At 42.6% G+C, this 19,478-nt stretch overlaps 1 protein-coding gene across 1 annotated transcript in view; it reads right to left on the bottom strand.

The window, feature by feature from the left end:
• LOC115128710 (alpha-catulin-like) overlaps positions 1 to 19,133 on the bottom strand; it is a 111,207-nt gene extending 92,074 nt beyond the window's left edge. Inside the window, exon 1 of the mRNA XM_065017995.1 lies at positions 18,767 to 19,133. Within this exon, the coding sequence (XP_064874067.1) occupies positions 18,767 to 18,862 (96 nt within the window). The 5' untranslated portion in view covers positions 18,863 to 19,133. The remainder of the gene's footprint in view (positions 1 to 18,766) is intronic.
• Positions 19,134 to 19,478: the final 345 nt, after the last annotated feature.

Raw genomic sequence — 19,478 nt, 5'->3', positions numbered from 1 at the left:
GAGCTACCGTCCTGTAGGTTGTCACTCCAACCCTGTTCCTGGAGAGATACCGTCCTGTAGGTTGTCACTCCAACCCTGTTCCTGGAGAGATACCGTCCTGTTGGTTGTCACTCCAACCCTGTTCCTGGAGAGATACCGTCCTGTAGGTTGTCACTCCAACCCTGTTCCTGGAGAGATACCGTCCTGTAGGTTGTCACTCCAACCCTGTTCCTGGAGAGATACCGTCCTGTAGGTTGTCACTCCAACCCTGTTCCTGGAGAGCTACCGTCCTGTTGGTTGTCACTCAAACCCTGTTCCTGGAGAGCTACCGTCCTGTTGGTTGTCACTCAAACCCTGTTCCTGGAGAGATACCGTCCTGTAGGTTGTCACTCCAACCCTGTTCCTGGAGAGATACCGTCCTGTAGGTTGTCACTCTGGTTCATTCTTTCCCACCCAGATGAACTATTATTTTAGAGGGAGATGGCAGTTGTTTAACCTGGCTAGGAAACCAAACCTGGAGAGCCAAACAGTGCAGCCAAACAGCAGGACACATTACATCTAGGTGTAAGGTCTCCATATAGCCTCTGTTGGCATTATGTTGAGGTATTCAGCAGTTTGGGGCAGTCTAAGTGTGTCAAATGACTGCAACAGTTTGCTGAAATATGTCTCAAATGAATGCAGTGTTCAGTTCAGATACACTTTCAGATATTTCACAGAGAATTTTCAAGGTTCCTGGGGCACATGTTCAAGCCAAGGCCTACCTCTGATTGAATAACTACATTATTCAAAAGGACATGGTCTCTTGTTGGGGATGAGGGGAAATAAGATCATTATTGGCTAAATATTTTCCCTCAGAGTTTAAATGTAAATCTGCCTAAATCGGTTCTATACAGCTGGTGAGATCATGCATCCCAGAAAACTGTCCTGAATTTACATAGGGTGTAACAAGAGGCCCGGGCTAACTCTTTATAGACTAGCCTGAGCCCAAACTCTGATTATTCCCTTCCTTGATTCCCTTTTGAAGAGGAAACAAGATATGAAAGACTCCCTCCCCTGCCTGATGAGGCTTTACTGTACCTCTCCATTTATCCCAGAGAGAAGGATCCTTTGGTGGTGAACGAGCGGCGCAGACGATTGATGGAAACCAACCTCCCCTCCCTCCTGGCCGAGATCACGCGTACACACACACACACACACACACACACACACACACACACACAAGGCCCATCGCTGAGAGTGTAAATCAATCCAGATGAGGTAAATCTACCTAGGAACCATTATCATCACACAGGGTTTTGTTGGGACCCTAATGTGAGAGGAGAGGAAAGCAATCACTGTAATTAGCAGCTCTGTGTCTTGTCATCATTATCTTGTCATCTGACTGTTGCCTCACAATAATGGCTCGGATAAGAAACTGCCTGTTTAAACTCCTGTTGTGTTTTGGCCCCAGAAACGTTCCTCTAGGAATATTGCTCGAGCTGTTATTGAGGCTCACTGCAACGGCTGACAGAATTGAACCAGGGGCCATATGTATCAAGGGTTTCAAAGTAGGAGTGCTGATGTATGATCAGTTTTGTCTTTTAAATCACAATGAGATTACATGGACAGGGGAACCTGATCCTAGATCAGCACTCTGATGACACTTGATACATTAGGCCCCAGAAGAAGAGCTAGGTCACAGTGACCAGATGTAGTGGATGTAAGTTAGCTGACTTCGCCTGGGACCAATACATGTCTTTGCTTTACATCACCACACTGGAGCATTAGCAAGACAGGAACCCAGCCTTGGTATGAGGAACCGTCCTGTTCAGGAGAATACCTTCCATAAAGGATTTACTAGCCTAGATGTTCTGCATCTAAACAAGACAAATCAGTTGGTTACTAAACCACACTGGGATCCTAAAGGGGTCTTATCCTCTGGTGATATCTCCCCTTGCCTTAATGTTGTTTCACCCATAGCTATGTCTAATGCCTTGGTAATTACAACCCTGACAGGAGGATAATCCCACATCAGGCACAGAAATTCCTTCAGTCTTCATTACCAGTAATTACAAATAATGAACAAATAATATAGAGCTGGGGAACAGTGTGAAAGTGGCTTAACTCGCTGTGTGACAGCTTCACAGCTTCCCACAGTGCTAACAGGGGCTAATGACCACGGCCCTCAGTCGAGGTGTTCCACCGAACGCTGCACGGCTACAGTGAAAACCTACATTCATTCAGATAGTAATCTAATAAAAGGATCTGTGTGACTGCTGAATGGAAGGCAAAGTAAAGGGGAAAACACTGTTTTCGGTCAGAGAGAGAGAGACACCATCGAGGTGAAATCAAATAAAAGCTAAAATGTCACATGAAAGAGTTAGTCTCGACTATCACCAGGGGTAGGCATGACAGTCAACTGATTTACGCTCGTGAGGGAGTGAGCTGTGGCAGGGCTTTCGCCTGAGTCACAATCACTCAAATTCAAACTAATAGATGGAAGATAAGATGTCAGATGTGATAAAAAGTCAACACGACTACATGTTCTATCTTGAGGGCTAGAAAAATCCCTCGCGTTTTTTCCCCAGGACTGCGGTGTTGTCAGAGACATTTGAATTTTTTTATTTTTTTTTTAAATTCAAAGTAAATGATTGCCTCAATAAATCACTTTTAAAAAGGATATCATGCCAAACATAAAAAAGCAGAAGCTTGGGGCTAGTTGAATGATTCATTGATAAAGTTCGAGCCAATGGGGGTATATTTACATTTGACATTTCCGGCATAATAGCAAATCTGCAGGATAGAGTTTAGCTGGACTGGGCTATGCGGGATCTGCCTTCACATAGGATCTCTAAGAGATCAGAGGCGGCAGAACGGATTGCTCGGGCTGGGGTGTAGGGTTTGCACTATCTCATGCAGACCGGAGAGGCCTATGTGTATCCTCACTGGAGACACCCCTCCTGTCACCACACACACACACTTTCGGTGGAGGGTGGAATGCTGGCCCCTTGCCCTTTGTCTGGACAAAGGAATGTGTCCTTTCACACACACACACACCTGTTTTCACTACATGACAAACAACCATGTTCTTTACTTTTTAAAGTACACATATTTCCTTCAAGCCACCGCATTCAGAAGTCAATCTGTAACCCAAGCCTGTCACTAAATCCACTATATGTACAGAAACCAATACCAACCACATATTTATGAAGTCGGGCTGCATTCCCATATTCTGTGTATGTATTCAAACCAGTCTACACTCAAAGACATTGTTCCAGTTAAACTTCTCTATCTACCACAGTATATCACTCACACTACGTTACATATGAAGCCATTTCAATAAGGGACGTGATCTTTCCTCTTGGAACCAGACCTTTTATAGAAGTGGTCACTCATTAATAGGAGACTTTCACACAGCGATGGAACTTCCTTATTGTCACTGCTGAGATTGTTGGGTTTCTTCCTTGCTTTGCTCCCCCCCCCCCCCTATTTTGCTGTTTAAAAAAAAAAGTGAGTACAGGAAGGTTGAGAATGTTATCTTGTCTTACCCTCCAACCAACCTGGATATGCTATCCATTTTGATGGAGTAGTGCCCTTAAAAACATTCTAGAGAGAGACTTGGATCCCCTATAACGCACAGTCCATTCCCAAGGCTAATGTTTAGCGTTAGCCTCATCTCTGCTTATCTGGCTGACGGATAGGCACTGAGGGCTAATCCATGTGGTCCAGACCAGGGACATGATTGATGGAACTAATTACCCTGAGAAGCTGCTCTTTGAACCCATCTCTGCACGAAGGAAGCATTGATGCCAGGTTCTAGAATCTACACACTGGGACAATCAAAGGAGGATTCACATTGGTGTGCCTTCTCTTCTTTGGACGGCTGGCTTTAACGTGAGCTCTGGTTTTTACCTTTGGAGGTCGGTCGCTTTTTGAAAATAAATGTTTTGGTGTTATCTAAAATTAAAGTGAGAAAAGTTATTTTAAAAGTGACAGAGTGTAGCCAAAACTCAAACAAATATGCCAGACTCATCAATCTCATTACTGTCATACGACAATAATTTCCAATGAAAACTCATTAGCATTGAATGCTGATCTTTTGTTTGGCGAGGACCTTCTCATCTATCAAAATGACAAATCTGTCCCTTTCCTATTAAAATGAGGTATGTGTAAAGTAAACCCTTTTCTGACTGGCCACATGACAACCACATTGCACAAAGGTTGACGTTTATTGGGATAAGTCTTGTCCTTGAAGCAGAACAAAGTGATTTCCTCTAGATGGGCCAGCTGCAAAGTTAATTGTCCATATTATAAAAATGTATTTATGGTTAGGCATTAGGGTTAGCAGTGTAGTTATGGTTAAGGTTTGGTTTCAAATTAAAAATATGATATTATGACTGTGGCTGTGCCAGCTAGCTGCTTCCAGAACAAGATTCATGACGAGTGGCGCAGTGGTCTAAGGCACTGCATCTCAGTGCTAGAGGCATCACTACAGACCCTGGTTCGATTCCAAGCTGTTTCACAACCGGACATGGTGATTGCGTCATCCGGGTTAGGGGAGAACTTGGCCGGGGTAGCCCATCATTGTAAATAAGAATTTGTTCTTAACGGAATTGCCTAGTTAAATAAAAAAATCAATTAAACCTGCATATTACACACACACACACACACACAGAATACCCCCAGCATCTCATTGTTTCAATGTAGACTACTCAATCCCAGTAAGAGGGGTGTTGAATGTGGCCGGTTGTATCCCAAATGGCACCCTATTCCCTATATAGTGTACTACTTTGGACCAGGGCCCATGTCTCTGGGGGAAAAAAATAGTGCACCCCTATAGGGAATAAGGTGTCAATTGGGACTTCTTTACAGACTGTTCCAGGCCAGCTCTGTTCTTTAAAGTGCAGAGATTGGTGGGTATTATCACGTCTCAGTTTATACCTTTGACTCACAGAGAGTAGAAGTAGGAGCTGGGTCATTGTGGAGATGACAGGTTGCTTTTACCTCAGTTACCTGTAGCCTGGGGGCTTTCAATAGCCTGTATAATTCATGAACCTGTGAGTCTGGGACACTGGGTTCTCAGGAGAGAGAACTAAAACACCCTAACAAAGAGTTCTGACGTCACACGGGTATCAAGTGACACTCACCAGCACCCTGCAAATCACAGGAACAGCTGCCAACTCCACCGGCCTGGATGGAGACGGTCTCTTGACCCATCCATACCTATGGTGCCATTCAGCCTGACAAGCAACCCCCGCAGCAGATCCCACACCTGGTTCAGCCAGGGGTGATTTCCTACCTTGGGTGGGGTGGCAGAGGGCAGTGAACACCTGCCAGAGGAAATCAGATCTCGAAAACTTTGGGGCGGAAACTCAACACAGTAAACCTTGAATGTACCTGTAACACACATGGGGGCATAAAACTTAGGAGGCAACAACTTTTTTTGCACTTTTGTGGTGCATTTCCAGTATCAGGCATAGCTCCAATGTTTCCACCATATCTCCAGTGTTTCCACCATAGCTCCAGTGTTTCCACCATAGCTCCAGTGTTTCCACCATAGCTCCAATGTTTCCACCATATCTCCAGTGTTTCCACCATATCTCCAGTGTTTCCACCATAGCTCCAGTGTTTCCAACCATAGCTCCAGTGTTTCCAACCATAGCTCCAGTGTTTCCAACCATAGCTCCAGTGTTTCCAACCATAGCTCCAGTGTTTCCAACCATAGCTACAGTGTTTCCAACCATAGCTACAGTGTTTCCAACCATAGCTACAGTGTTTCCAACCATAGCTACAGTGTTTCCAACCATAGCTACAGTATTTCCAACCATAGCTACAGTGTTTCCAACCATAGCGCCAGTGTTTCCAACCATAGCTCCAGTGTTTCCAACCATAGCTCCAGTGTTTCCAACCATAGCTCCAGTGTTTCCAACCATAGCTCCAGTGTTTCCACCTATAAGGCCTGGCCCCCCCAAAAATCGCAAATGTTCCGGTCCTGACTGTCTTGCTTCTTAAAGGTCATGACTGTTTTGCTTCTTAAAGGTCATGACTGTCTTGCTTCTTAAATGTCATGACTGTCTTTCTTCTTAAAGGTCATGACTGTCTTTCTTCTTAAAGGTCATGACTGTCTTGCTTCTTAAAGGTCATGACTGTCTTGCTTCTTAAAGGTCATGACTGTCTTGCTTCTTAAAGGTCATGACTGTCTTGCTTCTTAAAGGTCATGACTGTCCTGCTTCTTAAAAGGGTCCTGGCTCTGTTCTGTTATGACAACTTTCAGGTCTTTAAAGAACTCATTATCGAGGGGGGGGCTTCAAAGCTGCTCACATGGAGGCAATTAACACATAGAATTAATAGTCTGATGTGATTGACTCTGTGGCCCAGTCAGCTAAGACGGAGATGAATGGGCCCATTATAGAAGAGTAATATGACACTGATACATGCCGTCCATCGCTGGCTGTTTGTTTGCTGTTGTCCAGGCAGCAGAACTGATAGTTTATTCCTCTCTACACTTCACAGGCTGGCAGTGTGTGTGTGTTTGTGTAATTACTGTAAGCGGTGGGTATTTGTCACAAGCCCTTTACATTCCATACTGGGAGCAACTGCTGCATAGCACTGACTATCTGCATGTCTGACTCCAACACAACCACCAAACAATAGTGTGGTAGGCCAACACAAATGAATAATCAGCTTGCATGGAGTGAACCGTCTTATCATGAGAGACAGAGAGACCGAGACAGAGACCGAGACAGAGACAGAACTGCAACACGCTGCTACTCAATACTGTAGTTAACCAAAGCCCAGAGAGCAGAAGCAACATCAGTGACAGACAGTGGATGTTTTGTATTCTCTTTCCAAATAAAAGGGCTCCTCTTTCTTCCCTATGCTGGGTCTAAAGCTGGGGGTGGTCAGTTACAGTGAGATAGGGGGATCAACCCAAAACAACACCACCACCAGTGATAGAGATCACTTCCTGCCCCTAGCACGCTGACAGATATCATGTCATGGCATAAACACGGCCTGCTGGAAGCGGGCCAAGACCTGATCCTGGTGAAGGAAGCCAGAGCAGAGCAGCCCTGGTCAGACCTGGGAGGGACAGGGGACCTCCCCTCAAGTCAGACCCCCAAAATGCATCTTAAGAGACTCAAGAGTAGGAGTGCTGATCAGGTTCTCCCTGTCCATATGATTGTATAAATGATGATTTAAAAAGGGAAAACTGATCCTAGGTCAGCACTTCCTACCCAGGCCCACAGGCTGGGGTCTCCTCTCCCAGGTTGGTCTGAGGCAGCAGGCAGGCAGTTAGCTCCACTACAGATAATGAGTCTGGCTATCAGCCACCAGTCACTGGCCGACAGATGAGAGAAACTCCACTTACCTCCCCATTATCTCAGGTGAGAGATCCCTTCTGGCTAATGACTAAACTAAAACCAATGAGGAGGAGGGGGGTAAAATGGCACCCCACACACACAGCATGGATGGGCTGCCCTCCACAACACCATTCCTGGAGAGGCACTGGACTCTCATCATGCAGTATATTATTACATCTTAATACTTATTTTACCTTTATTTTACTAGGCAAGTCAGTTAAGAACAAATTCTTATTTACAATGATGGCCTACCCCGGCCAAACCCGGACGACGCTGGACCAATTGTGCGCCTCCCTACGGGACTCCCAATCACGGCCAGATGTGATACAGCCTGAAATCGAACCAGTGACACATCTTGCACACAGATGCAGTGCCCAAGAAGTCAACTGATGAACATCTGGGAGTGGTAATGAATCCCTTAATAGCCAGAGTGGGAAGAGAGGGAAGAGTGATCGAGGGAGGAGAGAGGGGACTGTGGTTATAGCAACTGGGTGGGAGGGGAGGAAATTGCAGAGAAAAAAGCTCTCTGGCTTCAGCCTCACACAGAAGCCTATTATGAGAGAACCAACCAACAGATGAAGGCCTGAACTCACATAGCCAGCCTGAAGTCAACTGTGAAATAATTGATCAGATATTGTATTAACCACATTTGTTTCACTAAAGCTAAACAAACGTCATGATGAGGGAACCGATTACCATACACAAGCGCGCACGACCACACACACACACACCTTTGTCTCTAAGGAGGTGTATCATATGGTAATTGTTTGTAGTTTGCCTTAAAGCCATGGAGTCATTCATCTTTATTACAGTCATAGCTAGAAGAAGCAAATCTGTTAAGTTCTCTATAGGTTGATGCCTCTGCTGTCTGTCTACTGCATCACCTGTGTGTCAGTCCACTGCTGGGATGGGGACATTACTAGCATAACTGATATGCTGGTTAAACAGAGCATATTCATCTGGATTCTAGGTTAGTACATTACTGCACAGGGTGGTTAATGCCACCATAAAACTCACAATTTCCATTTTCACGTGAAACATTACGGGATAGATGGTCTGGACTGGAGCATGCGGGTACCAGAGATGAATTAAATGAAAAGATGGAGAATTTTTCCAAACAGGTTTTTTGTGACAATGCAGCTCTGTAGCATTTTACCTCTTTATTCTGAGATGTTAGAAGAGTTATTTGACAAAGTAGATTTTAAAAAAGTGGTAAAAGCGTTGGGGTAGTTACCGAAAGGTCGCTGGTTCAAATACCCAATATTGCAAAGTGAAAAATCTGTCGATGAGCACACATTTCACTGCACCTATCCGGTGTATGTGATAATAAAACATTTAAAAGTGTAAAAAAAAAATACTGAAATCACTGAAGGCTGACACTGAGGTTTTGTTTAGGTAATACATCTTAAATGTTATTCCAGATCATAAATAAACAAAAGAAAAGCTCAATTTCTTCTCAAACCTTTTGACCCTATTTTGTATTTATTATGGATCTCCATTCGTTCCTCACAAGGCAGCAGCTACTCTTCCTGGGGTTTATTATGGATCTCCCTTCGTTCCTGACAAGGCAGCAGCTACTCTTCCTGGGGTTTATTATGGATCTCTATTCGTTTCTGACAAGGCAGCAGCTACTCTTCCTGGGGTTTATTATGGATCTCCATTCGTTCCTGACAAGGCAGCAGCTACTCTTCCTGGGGTTTATTAGTTCCTGACAAGGCACCAGCTACTCTTCCTGGGGTTTATTATGGATCTCCATTCGTTCCTGACAAGGCAGCAGCTACTCTTCCTGGGGTTTATTATGGATCTCCATTTGTTCCTGACAAGGCAGCAGCTACTCTTCCTGGGGTTTATTATGGATCCCTGTTAGTTCCTGACAAGGCAGCAGCTACTCTTCCTGGGGTTTATTAGTTCCTGACAAGGCAGCAGCTACTCTTCCTGGGGTTTATTATGGATCTCCATTCGTTCCTGCCAAGGCAGCAGCTACTCTTCCTGGGATTTATTAGTTCCTGCCAAGGCAGCAGCTACTCTTCCTGGGGTTTATGAGTTCCTGACAAGGCAGCAGCTACTCTTCCTGGGGTCCAGCAATATTAAGGCAGTTATATACAATAGAAACATATTACATGACATTTCATTGTAAATAAATATTTGTTATTAACTGACTTGCCTTGTTAAATGTTAAATAAAATATATTGTTTTAAAGAACACATTTAGGGTGTCCCCTCAGGCCACTAATATACTATCACATATCTACAGTACAAAATCCATATGTACGTGTGTGGAAAGTGCTTGTGTTAGTGATGTGCGGGTTGACGCAAGGCGGACAGGTTTAGGGTCATTAAATATTGTGTGGCTGAAGGGCGGGTGGAATAAAGAGAAACAACACCTCAACAAAATGTAGAATTATTGTGCAATTTATATCGGCTACAGTGAGGTTTTTCTTCTGCTATTACTGCATAAATCTGAACTTTAGGACTTAACTGCATGCACCAAATAGCCTACATAGTCCTCATCAGGGAGGGTAATTAGAAAATGTGGGTTTTTGCTCACGGAATTACAAAGCACAAAGCAATATTTCTTGAACTTATAGAACTTATTGAACTCCAAAATTAAATATAAGTATTGATATTAGTTGGCAGGGGTCATTACATCAACATTAGTGTTTGATGTATTTTCTGATACCTTTTAAGACTTTTTCTGGGTAGATGTTTTCTAAAGACCCCTTTTCCATCTGTTTATCCAGAAATCACAAAGCCTTTACTTATGCCTCATTTTTAAGATGGAACATGGATCTATGCCTTAATTTCCCACAAATACAGACTATTAGCTTTCATCTGACACCCAATTTCATATGCTCCTATGAACTTCCCATGTCAGTGCTAATGGGTCCTTTTCCATGGAAATGCCTGAGGCCTTTAAAATGTTCCCAGATGAGATCAAAGACTCAGGTGTAATTTGTAATTTTGTGTAATTTTTTTCCTTTCTTCCCACAAGACTCATACCACCACCACCACCCATACATCCAGTTAACACAAACACCACCATGTTATGTCTATACTGTATCACAGGAACTTTTGTTAAACCAAAACCAACACCTCAAATATATAGCCAAAGACCAGAACTATTATTTGACTAATCATGGCTTCAAAACAGTAATCGGATGTGAAAAGGAAGCAGAAAAGCTAGATTTACCCAGAGAACTGTTGAAAGACAAATAAAAGGGTCTTAGTTTTGACCTGGTCCTGAGAGGTGCCACAGTGACGGAGGATGCAGACAGACAGCCAGGTTGTCGTAGCCGTGTGTGTGTGCATGCATGATGCAGGACCATAGAGATACATCATTGTAGCCATAGAGATACAATACAGCAGTGTTCTATATTATTTCGTTCTGAGAATGTATAAAAGTGTTCTATTTTATTCTGTGGTTATAGTCGTGTGCAGTCGTGAGTAGGCCCATGAGTACGTCTCCCTCCCGGCTACTAACAAGCCCTCTGATCACATGCTGGTGGGAGTGGAGCTGATAACAGAACAGAGGCTGTGAGAAGTTCAACGTCACAACCTACAGACCGGGTGGAACGAACCCCATAATAACCTTCCCAGGACATTTCTCAGTGATACTGGCCTTTCATTTCCTCACAGATAATCATCCCCCCTCCTCACAACCCCACTCCCAAAGGAGAGACAATGCAACACAGCTGGACCTCCCCTTCTACTTCTGTCCTCCACACAACAGAAACCTCTCACTGCAGGGAAACAAGTGTATCAACTACACTCTCTGGCAGCCTAGCGGCATGATTATCCCCGATGGCATCATCATCAACAAGCAAACATTGATCCATACGGAAAAAACATTTAACCGAGAATTTCTGTGTTGCAAATGGTTGCTATGGGGATTGTTCCACAGGAAACATTTTTTTTAAAGAGATTGTTGTACAAACATTTTGTCCTAGACGCTTTGTTACATCTAAAAACAGATTGTGAATGTCATTATAGTGCGCTCACACACGATCATCCATCCTCACAACCGGAGAGAACTTGAAACAAACATGATTACGTTCAGTGGCTGTGCAATGTGCATTAACAACAATAACCCTGCTAGTTTTTGAAATGAGTTGGTATGAAAAAGTTAAGCTAGAGAAGTCCTTGAATCTTATAGCATTCCTTCAGAAAGGCAGAACCATTGATTGACTGGTCATTTTATCAATATTGTGACACCCGAATCAATTAGTGCATGACAAGTTACACAGTCCTCCAGGACTGTTTCCAGGTATGGGCGTTTCAAATCGTGTTTAGTGGACAAATCGTGTTTAGTGGATTGGTCGTTCGCAACGACGTGATGTGTCAGTTCTGTTCAAGATGGAAGCAGATCGACTTTTCAGATTTTGAGTGGGCTTGGCTTTAACTAAGTGTTTGACCTTCTTCTTCGCAACCTTTGTATCCGAGTCTATAGACAAAGCCCGTGGGCTTGTTTCTTGATCAAGTGGGCCCTGGATAGGGTCTTGAGTGAGAGTGGGAGAGATTTGAACTTTAACTTCCTTGCTATGGGTGTTAATTCCTGCGGACCTGGTGTCTGGTAATTCCCCGTCTAGTCCTTGTGACTTATCTTTTACGCTTTTCTCAAATGTTTCTCTTTAGTGCTTCACGTAGTGGAACTTCTGGAGAACATTGATCTACGTTTTGATCTTCCTTCAACCCTTTGTTACACTTGTGCTCTGACACTGTGGGTTGGGTGCAGGAACATAGTGAACAGATCGATTGTAGCGGTAGTCGTTTTGATGGCGACGTACTTTAGTTATTTCGACCGCGGAGGTTATTGGAATCATGGTTTCGTTGTAGAAACTGTTGTTGTGCGTCATCTCTTAACGCTCCAATACCTGTTAACGCACCCTCTAACTGGAATGAGTGCTCCTGGTCAAACTTCAAAACAGAGTAGTCAGGGCTCTTAGCGTTGCAAACTTTTGATGCCTCAAAAGCTGTGCTTGTAAGCTCTCTGAGTTGTAAGGTAGGCAAGCCAATGTGGGCTGCATGGCCCAAGTAGGTAATGAAGGTAGGATACAGGTTCGACAAGAACATTTGTTTAAACGGTAACAGGTCTTCCATACCTGTTTCAGTGAGTAGTCCAAAGTAAGCTGAACGAAGCCTATGATAGTAAGCTTGTGGGTGTTCGTTCTGAGCTTGTTTGACCGTGTTAGCCAGTGAGCTATCGTGTTTGCGAGTCGCAGAACCACTGAATTCTAATTTCAAAGCTGTGGCAAGTTTAGCGTAGTCATTTAGCACGTGTTGCTGTTGTAGACGAATGAACCTCGTTACGTGTCTATTCGACGTTCGCTTCAACAGGTAAACCCTGTCAGAACCCGTAGCGTTTGGGTAGCCATCCAACACGTCCTCTATGTCAGCTAGGAACGTCTCAGTATCGTTTGGCTGACCTGGAACGGGGTCAAAGGTGGGGAAATTCTTGACGAGTTTGTCAAGGTATTCCGCGTCAAGCGGGCGGAGAGGGTTGGCTTCATCCTGTGGGGAAAGTGGGGCCGAAGGGCTAAGCGGAGAAGCCCTTCGGCTTTGTTGGCCAAGAGGCACCATATTACTCAGTGCCGAATGGCCGAGAGGAGAAGACTGAGGGACACATGATGGAGGCAATGTCTGAAACCTATCAGCTTCACTACTTTGAGTACAGGGCTCCGTTTGCTTGGATGGATAGTCACGCTGTAGAGCGTGACCATTCTGGACTTCCTCCAGATGGTACCTACGGGTGGTATTCTGCTGCATTGCAGAGTCCACTTGAGCGCTTAGAGTACTGATTTTGGACACGTGTCGCACTTGCTCCTTTCGGTCTCAAACTTATCTGTCATGGTTTGCAGATAGAGGTCTTGAGTACGAAGCGAGAGATTCAGTGATGAGATTTCTTCCGCTTGCTTAGAAATCATGATTTCCATCTTCATCACCAGAGTTCTGTCATCATTCATTTGGTCAGCAACTTCAATGAGTTCTGCTGATTTGTCATCCAACTTAGCCATTGTGTTCATCAATTGATTTTCTTTGGTCTGCAGAATTTTGAGTAGAACCGTGTTACTCTGAGTAACGTTCAACAAAACTGCCTGCATGTTATCAAATTGCGCGCTCCTGTTTGTAGATAAATCTGTTGAGTTATCTAGTTTGGAGTGGACAACATCGTATTTAGTTTTGGCTAAATCGAGTTGTTCCTGGAGACGACGATTTTGTTGAAGAGTTTCTGCTCGTTCATCGTCTTAAGTATTTGCAATTACTTTTAATGGTTCAGATTTCAATACGCAGTTCCTCGACTAGCAGAATGTTTTCATTTCCTGCTTTTGTCAATAGTTGCTCAGTTCTCTCCACCTGTCCCCTCATGTTAGCCATGTCTGGCACGTGCTTCAGCTGTGCACTGTGGTATTGGACCGATACCACATTTTTATGGCGAAACATCAGTGGGGAGAACCATCACAAAGCTTGTGTTTGATGGTTGATTTTGGAGAGGGTTCGCAATTTCGGATGTTTTTTCTCTAATGGCATAATTAGGGTTGGTATCGCTGCTGAGGTTAGAGATCAATCCTTTTATGGGTGGAGGTTCACTAATTAGCAGAGGAGTGGTGACCACCTCCTTTGATAGCTTGCACATTATTAGAAACATTTAGAGGAAAAATTATCCTTTTTTTTTTTAGTATGGGTTTGGAATTCATTGGAAGCTGCAAAGACAAGTTTGCAAAAGCAAATTGAATTAATGAATCAATGCCAATGATTAATCCTATCTGGGTATTCAACTTTAATTAACCTGAGAAGTTGCTTCATCTAGGTTAATATGAGAAGTTTAAAAGTGTCTCATTTGATTGGAAGAACATTAAGTGATGTTCAACAATTTAACTTATGAAATTGAATGAGACGATAATCAGTACAATCTCCATTGATTGGATATCATAAGTGTAAACAGTAGATCAAATGTTGGGAACATTCAACACTGTGGCACTTCTCCCTAAGGCCGAAACCACATGGGATTCCCGCTGGGGCGGGGCTTTTGTCAGTACTGGATTACTGAATGGTTTTTCAAAAAACACATTTTACTGATTGATCAATTTAATGATAAATCAGACCTGTATAGGCTATTTGGGAATTAAACTTTAATTAACCTGAGAAGTTGCTTCATCTAGGTTAGTTTGGAAAAAGTTTACAATGTCTTATTTACACTTATTAGTTCAATTGGATAAGACATTGATATCCGTCTGGATATCATAAGTAATGACTTGTGTGACCTGAATAATTCTTCATGAAAGAATATACTAGGGCACATCAGCGGTCAATGATGTCACACGTTGAAATCAAATGGAACTAGCCGGGCCGGGACTTCCATTCCGCAAGGCGGAGCAATTTCAACGTAGCACAAGAAAATAAAATTGCTATTTTCCCCTTGTTAGCTTTAGCATGCAAGCTAAACCCTCCTTTGTGACTGATAATGCAGCACATAGGATTCCCTTGGCAAGAGAAAGGTTTAACTTAGAACGTATTATGTTCAAGCCCTTTTCGGCGTTTTTTTATTTTTACTATGTTTTAACCGGAACACGCGGCAACAACGAAATGCGCCTTGGTCTACTCGTGAGAGACACAGAGATATATATCGCTGGTCAAGCGTATCTCTCCTGAATTTCAAACGGCTGGCTCTTTGTCCTTGCTCGGGAAATTAATTATGACCGAGCCTACCTGCGTCTGAAACGCGCTAGGCAGAAATAGCCCTGCGTTTGGCCAAATGCTCTATTTCTCAGATTTCTATAATTAGCTTTCTCATACAGAAATGTATTAGCTTACGATACCCACTGACTACGTCAGTAAACAACACGGAGACGGGGAATCCTCAGCACAAACACACCCAATAATGCTTGTCTACCACTCCAAAAATGTGTAATAAACTTGGTATATTATGTAATCTGTTTTTCAATTTTATACAGGCTGAATCAAAATGAAAGCCTCATTCTATTTTAGATTCCTATCAGGGGGCACCAATAATGTTGTGTCTTTGGCTATGCCGGATTAAAACCTCTCTGTAATTAATATTACCTGATGTAATATCATGTAAATGTAATTAACTAGAAAGTCGGGGCACCACGAAATAATATTTATAGAGCTGTTATCTTCCAAATAAACTCTTAAAGAACTCTTAAAGACCTAGTAATATTTTACATCAATAGCAGTCAATAGCAGTCAACTTAATTCAGTCTCATCTGAAAGTTGTAAATTCTTGGGTATCTGCACGAACCCTGGCTAACAATTTGAATCAGCAATACAAAATTGGGTTTAATTATTTATTTACTAAATACCTAACTAATCACACAGAATTACATATGCACAGAAAGAATCATACCTTGATTACAAATTACGCCATAGAAGGAAAACGTCCCTAGCGGGCGTAACAGATATGACAGCTTATTACACAAAGGAAAGGGGCTGGGTTTGAGTGAAAGAGCAGGAAAACTGAGGCACACAGGGAGAAGCTGTGCTATCGTAAATACCGTATCTGATGCATTCTAAATTACCGCCCATTTGGAAAAGGAAAATGCAATAAATATTTACTCTGAGCTGCGCTTCGGTAGGTTGGTGGTAGATGGAAGGCCGTGTTGCCCAACCGAGTCCTTTGTAGAATGTCTCTGGTGGTAAATTGAATACGTTGTAGTAACGTCATTGTGTGGTAGATGGGATACTCCGTCTGTTTTTTCCTAGCCCACGTTTGCATCTGCTGTTGCTAACTTAACGGCTAGGAGGTAACACTTCTGTAGTGAATAAGAGTTCAAAGTTCATACCATTCGCAACCAAAGCTCACACTGATGTTGGCTTCATTCTGTAGTTATTATCTGAACCATTCTGACATAGGACCGTTGTCCTACATCCTCGGAACATGAGGTTATATTGTCGTTAAGGGTTTATATAGGAAGGGAGAAGAGGGCGTGTTTGAAAAGTTTTATAGCCCATGTCCCTTCACAGGGGTGGGCCATTGATTGAGCAGAGCCCTATCTTATGAAAACCCAATTCTCACATTTTAGAATCTAAAATCACATTTCATTCCCTCACGAATAAATTCATATTCAAACATTTAAATTGAACAACAATTCCATGTGAATCAGATAACTCTGATGTGTAGACTTTCCACTGTAGAGTTTGTCATCTTATCATTGATGAGAATGTCTCAGATGACAACCGAACTGACATCATATTCATTTAGTACCACCGCATATGTTCAATTGTTCAGATTACCATAACATATGTCACCCCCCCCCCATCTACTGATGTTCCCAGAATCTCTATGTTAACCAAAGGTTTTGCAAATGTAACCTCAGTAGGGTAGAGAGAGGACAAAGGGGGAAAAAGAGGTATTTATGACTGTCATAAACCTATCCCCCAGGCCAATACTTTTATACTTGTTTCCTCCAGCATCTTCACAGGGTTTTTTGCTGTTGTTCTGAGATTGATTTACACTTTTCGCACCAAAGTATGTTCTAGGAGACAGGACGCATCTCCTTCCTAAGTGGTATGACGGCTGCGTGGTCCCATGGTGTTTATACTTGCATACTGTTGTTTGTACCAATGAACATGGTACCTTCAGGCGTTTGGAAATTGCTTCCAAGGATGAACCAGACTTGTGGAGGTCTACAATTTTTTTTCTGAGGTCTTGGCTGATTTCTTTTGATTTTCCCATGATGTCAAGCAAAGAGGCACTACGTTTGAAGGTAGGCCTTGAAATACATCCACAGGTACACCTCAAATTGACTCAAATGATGTCAATTAGCCTATCAGAAGCTTCTAAAGCCATGATATTTTCTGGAATTTTCCAAGCTGTTTAAAGACAGTCAACTTAGTGCATGTAAACTTCTGACCCACTGGAATTGTGATACAGTGAATTATAAGTGAAATAATCTGTCTGTAAACAATTGTTGGAAAAATGACTTGTCATGCACAAAGTAGATGTCCTAACCGACTTGCCAAAACTATAGTTTGTTATCAAGAAATGTGTGAAGTGGTTGAAAAGCGAGTTTTAATGACTCCAACTTAAGTGTATGTAAACTTCCAACTTCAACTGTAGGTGGGTGTGGGCAGTGTGGAGTGCAATTGAGATTTGGTTGTCTATGGATCTGTTGAGGTGGTATCTCTTATCTCTCCCTCTCTCATTCCCCCCATTGCAAGCTGACCATGTGACTAGCTAGAATTGGAAATCAGCCCGAAGGTCACATCAGGGAATAACAGGCTAGTTTTACATTGAAACAAGCCATTTCAGAGAATCTGATTATGTTATTGATCTGATCTGGACAAATCCTATTCTTCAAATGGGGATATTACTCTTTGTGCGATCTGAGAAATGTAGACATAATTTGCTTATAGCTTTCTCTAGAGAACTACAATAGCCTAAGAACCGGCTGAGCAGCCCTAGACCTTATGCTTTTTACCTGCAGAAGAGCAGGTGCTTTTTGTTTACCTGATGAACACTGCATTATCTGAGACTTTAGAGAATGGTAGGTATGGCAAAAAATTAGAGATGTTGCTTGAAAACCAAAATCAAATCAAATTTATTTATATAGCCCTTCGTACATCAGCTGATATCTCAAAGTGCTGTACAGAAACCCAGCCTAAAACCCCAAACAGCAAGCAATGCAGGTGTAGAAGCACAAAACATGTGTCAAATTAGCCTAATAGTAATTAGTGGGTGGGGTCAACACGGTTCTGGAAGTCAGCTCACTGGGAAAAACTATTTCCATGATATTCAGAGTAACTTTCTCTACAATCCTACATGTGCATCGGTCCCCTAGCATTGTTCCAATGGGTGGAGAAAAGTAACATTTTTAGTTCAGAGAATAATTGTAACTTTTTAGATGTTTGGGTCAGTCCTCCTGTGCATTAATTAGAAAAGTTAGGATATGCAGGGGGAAATGTTCACAGACCATTTGATAAACTACATCTAACTGCAACGAAGGCTAACTACACTGTAATCAAATATAGGCCTAACTTAAGTGAAGCCGTTTCAAAAACACCATTCAGGGCAAGCGATACATGGTAGCCTTCCAAAAAGAGGAAACATTTTGAAACTTCCTTGTGTCCACACATTCTTTCCGTAGTTGGTCCCCATGCAACGAAATCAGTTTTGAAACTTTTGACAGCTAAGGACTTAGACACATTTGAACTGTTTAACTGCAACACTTTACGGCTTGAGTTTAATATTTTGCTATCAGATTTCAAACCATTTCAAAAACATAAAACGCAGTTGTATCAATATAGGCTAATTCAACCGGCTCTATCAAACTTCCATGTCTGAATAGGCTGGTTTTAAAACCGACAACTGGAGAGCAATGCAATCTCTCCTTCAATCGACATAGCGTAGCCTGGTAAATTAAACATAACAAATCGTCCTTTTATATTATTAACAACAAAGTTTGGAGTAGCTCGTTCTCGCGCAAAACTCACCTGCGAGACCAATGGGACAAGTGTTTGTTCCACAGACCGAGTTTTGATTTCCAGTCCGGAATCAAAGTTCCCACTGCCGCAAGGAGATGAAGCCATTCCCGCCGACCTTTTTATTGCACGATTCACTATTGAGTTACCGCTACCTGGCGTAACGTTTCAATAAATTTGGGCAATGTCTAAATCTTTGTGATTTCTTCCTCTGGTTACACGATCGACTGACTGCCCCTATAAAAAACCATGCCGTTGTAATCCACTCGTGTTCGACTGTGCTGCGTTCCGTGCGTCCGCTAATGTCCTTGTAGTTAGGCTACTCAACTACAGCAGACCGAAAGGGGACTGCAGCAACTAGAGAGTGGGTTTGCTATCCAGGACTATAGCCGTATGGACAGGAACTGACTGACACATGAGAGAGCACACTGAGGACGTGGGGTAGTTTTACCCTATAATTTACATAAATAATTTCAGTTTGTCTTAAACTCGTACAAAAGTGGTATATTTTCCTCATAGCTTATAGCCTACCCTAACAGTGTTTCGTTATGGCATAGTTATCCATTGACATGGATAACAAAAACCACTATGTGATTATATATTCCATGACTCTTGGACAGCATGTAAAGTATTTCTACACTGAACAAAAATATAAACACAACATGCAAACATTTATCTGATTTTACTGAGTTACAGATTATATAGGAAATCAGTCAATATAAAT

Source organism: Oncorhynchus nerka, linkage group LG4 (assembly GCF_034236695.1).
Source record: "Oncorhynchus nerka isolate Pitt River linkage group LG4, Oner_Uvic_2.0, whole genome shotgun sequence".
NCBI classification, from domain to species: domain Eukaryota; kingdom Metazoa; phylum Chordata; class Actinopteri; order Salmoniformes; family Salmonidae; genus Oncorhynchus; species Oncorhynchus nerka.
Note: the sequence above shows the minus strand (reverse complement) of the source record. Positions and strands in the feature narration are given on the sequence as shown.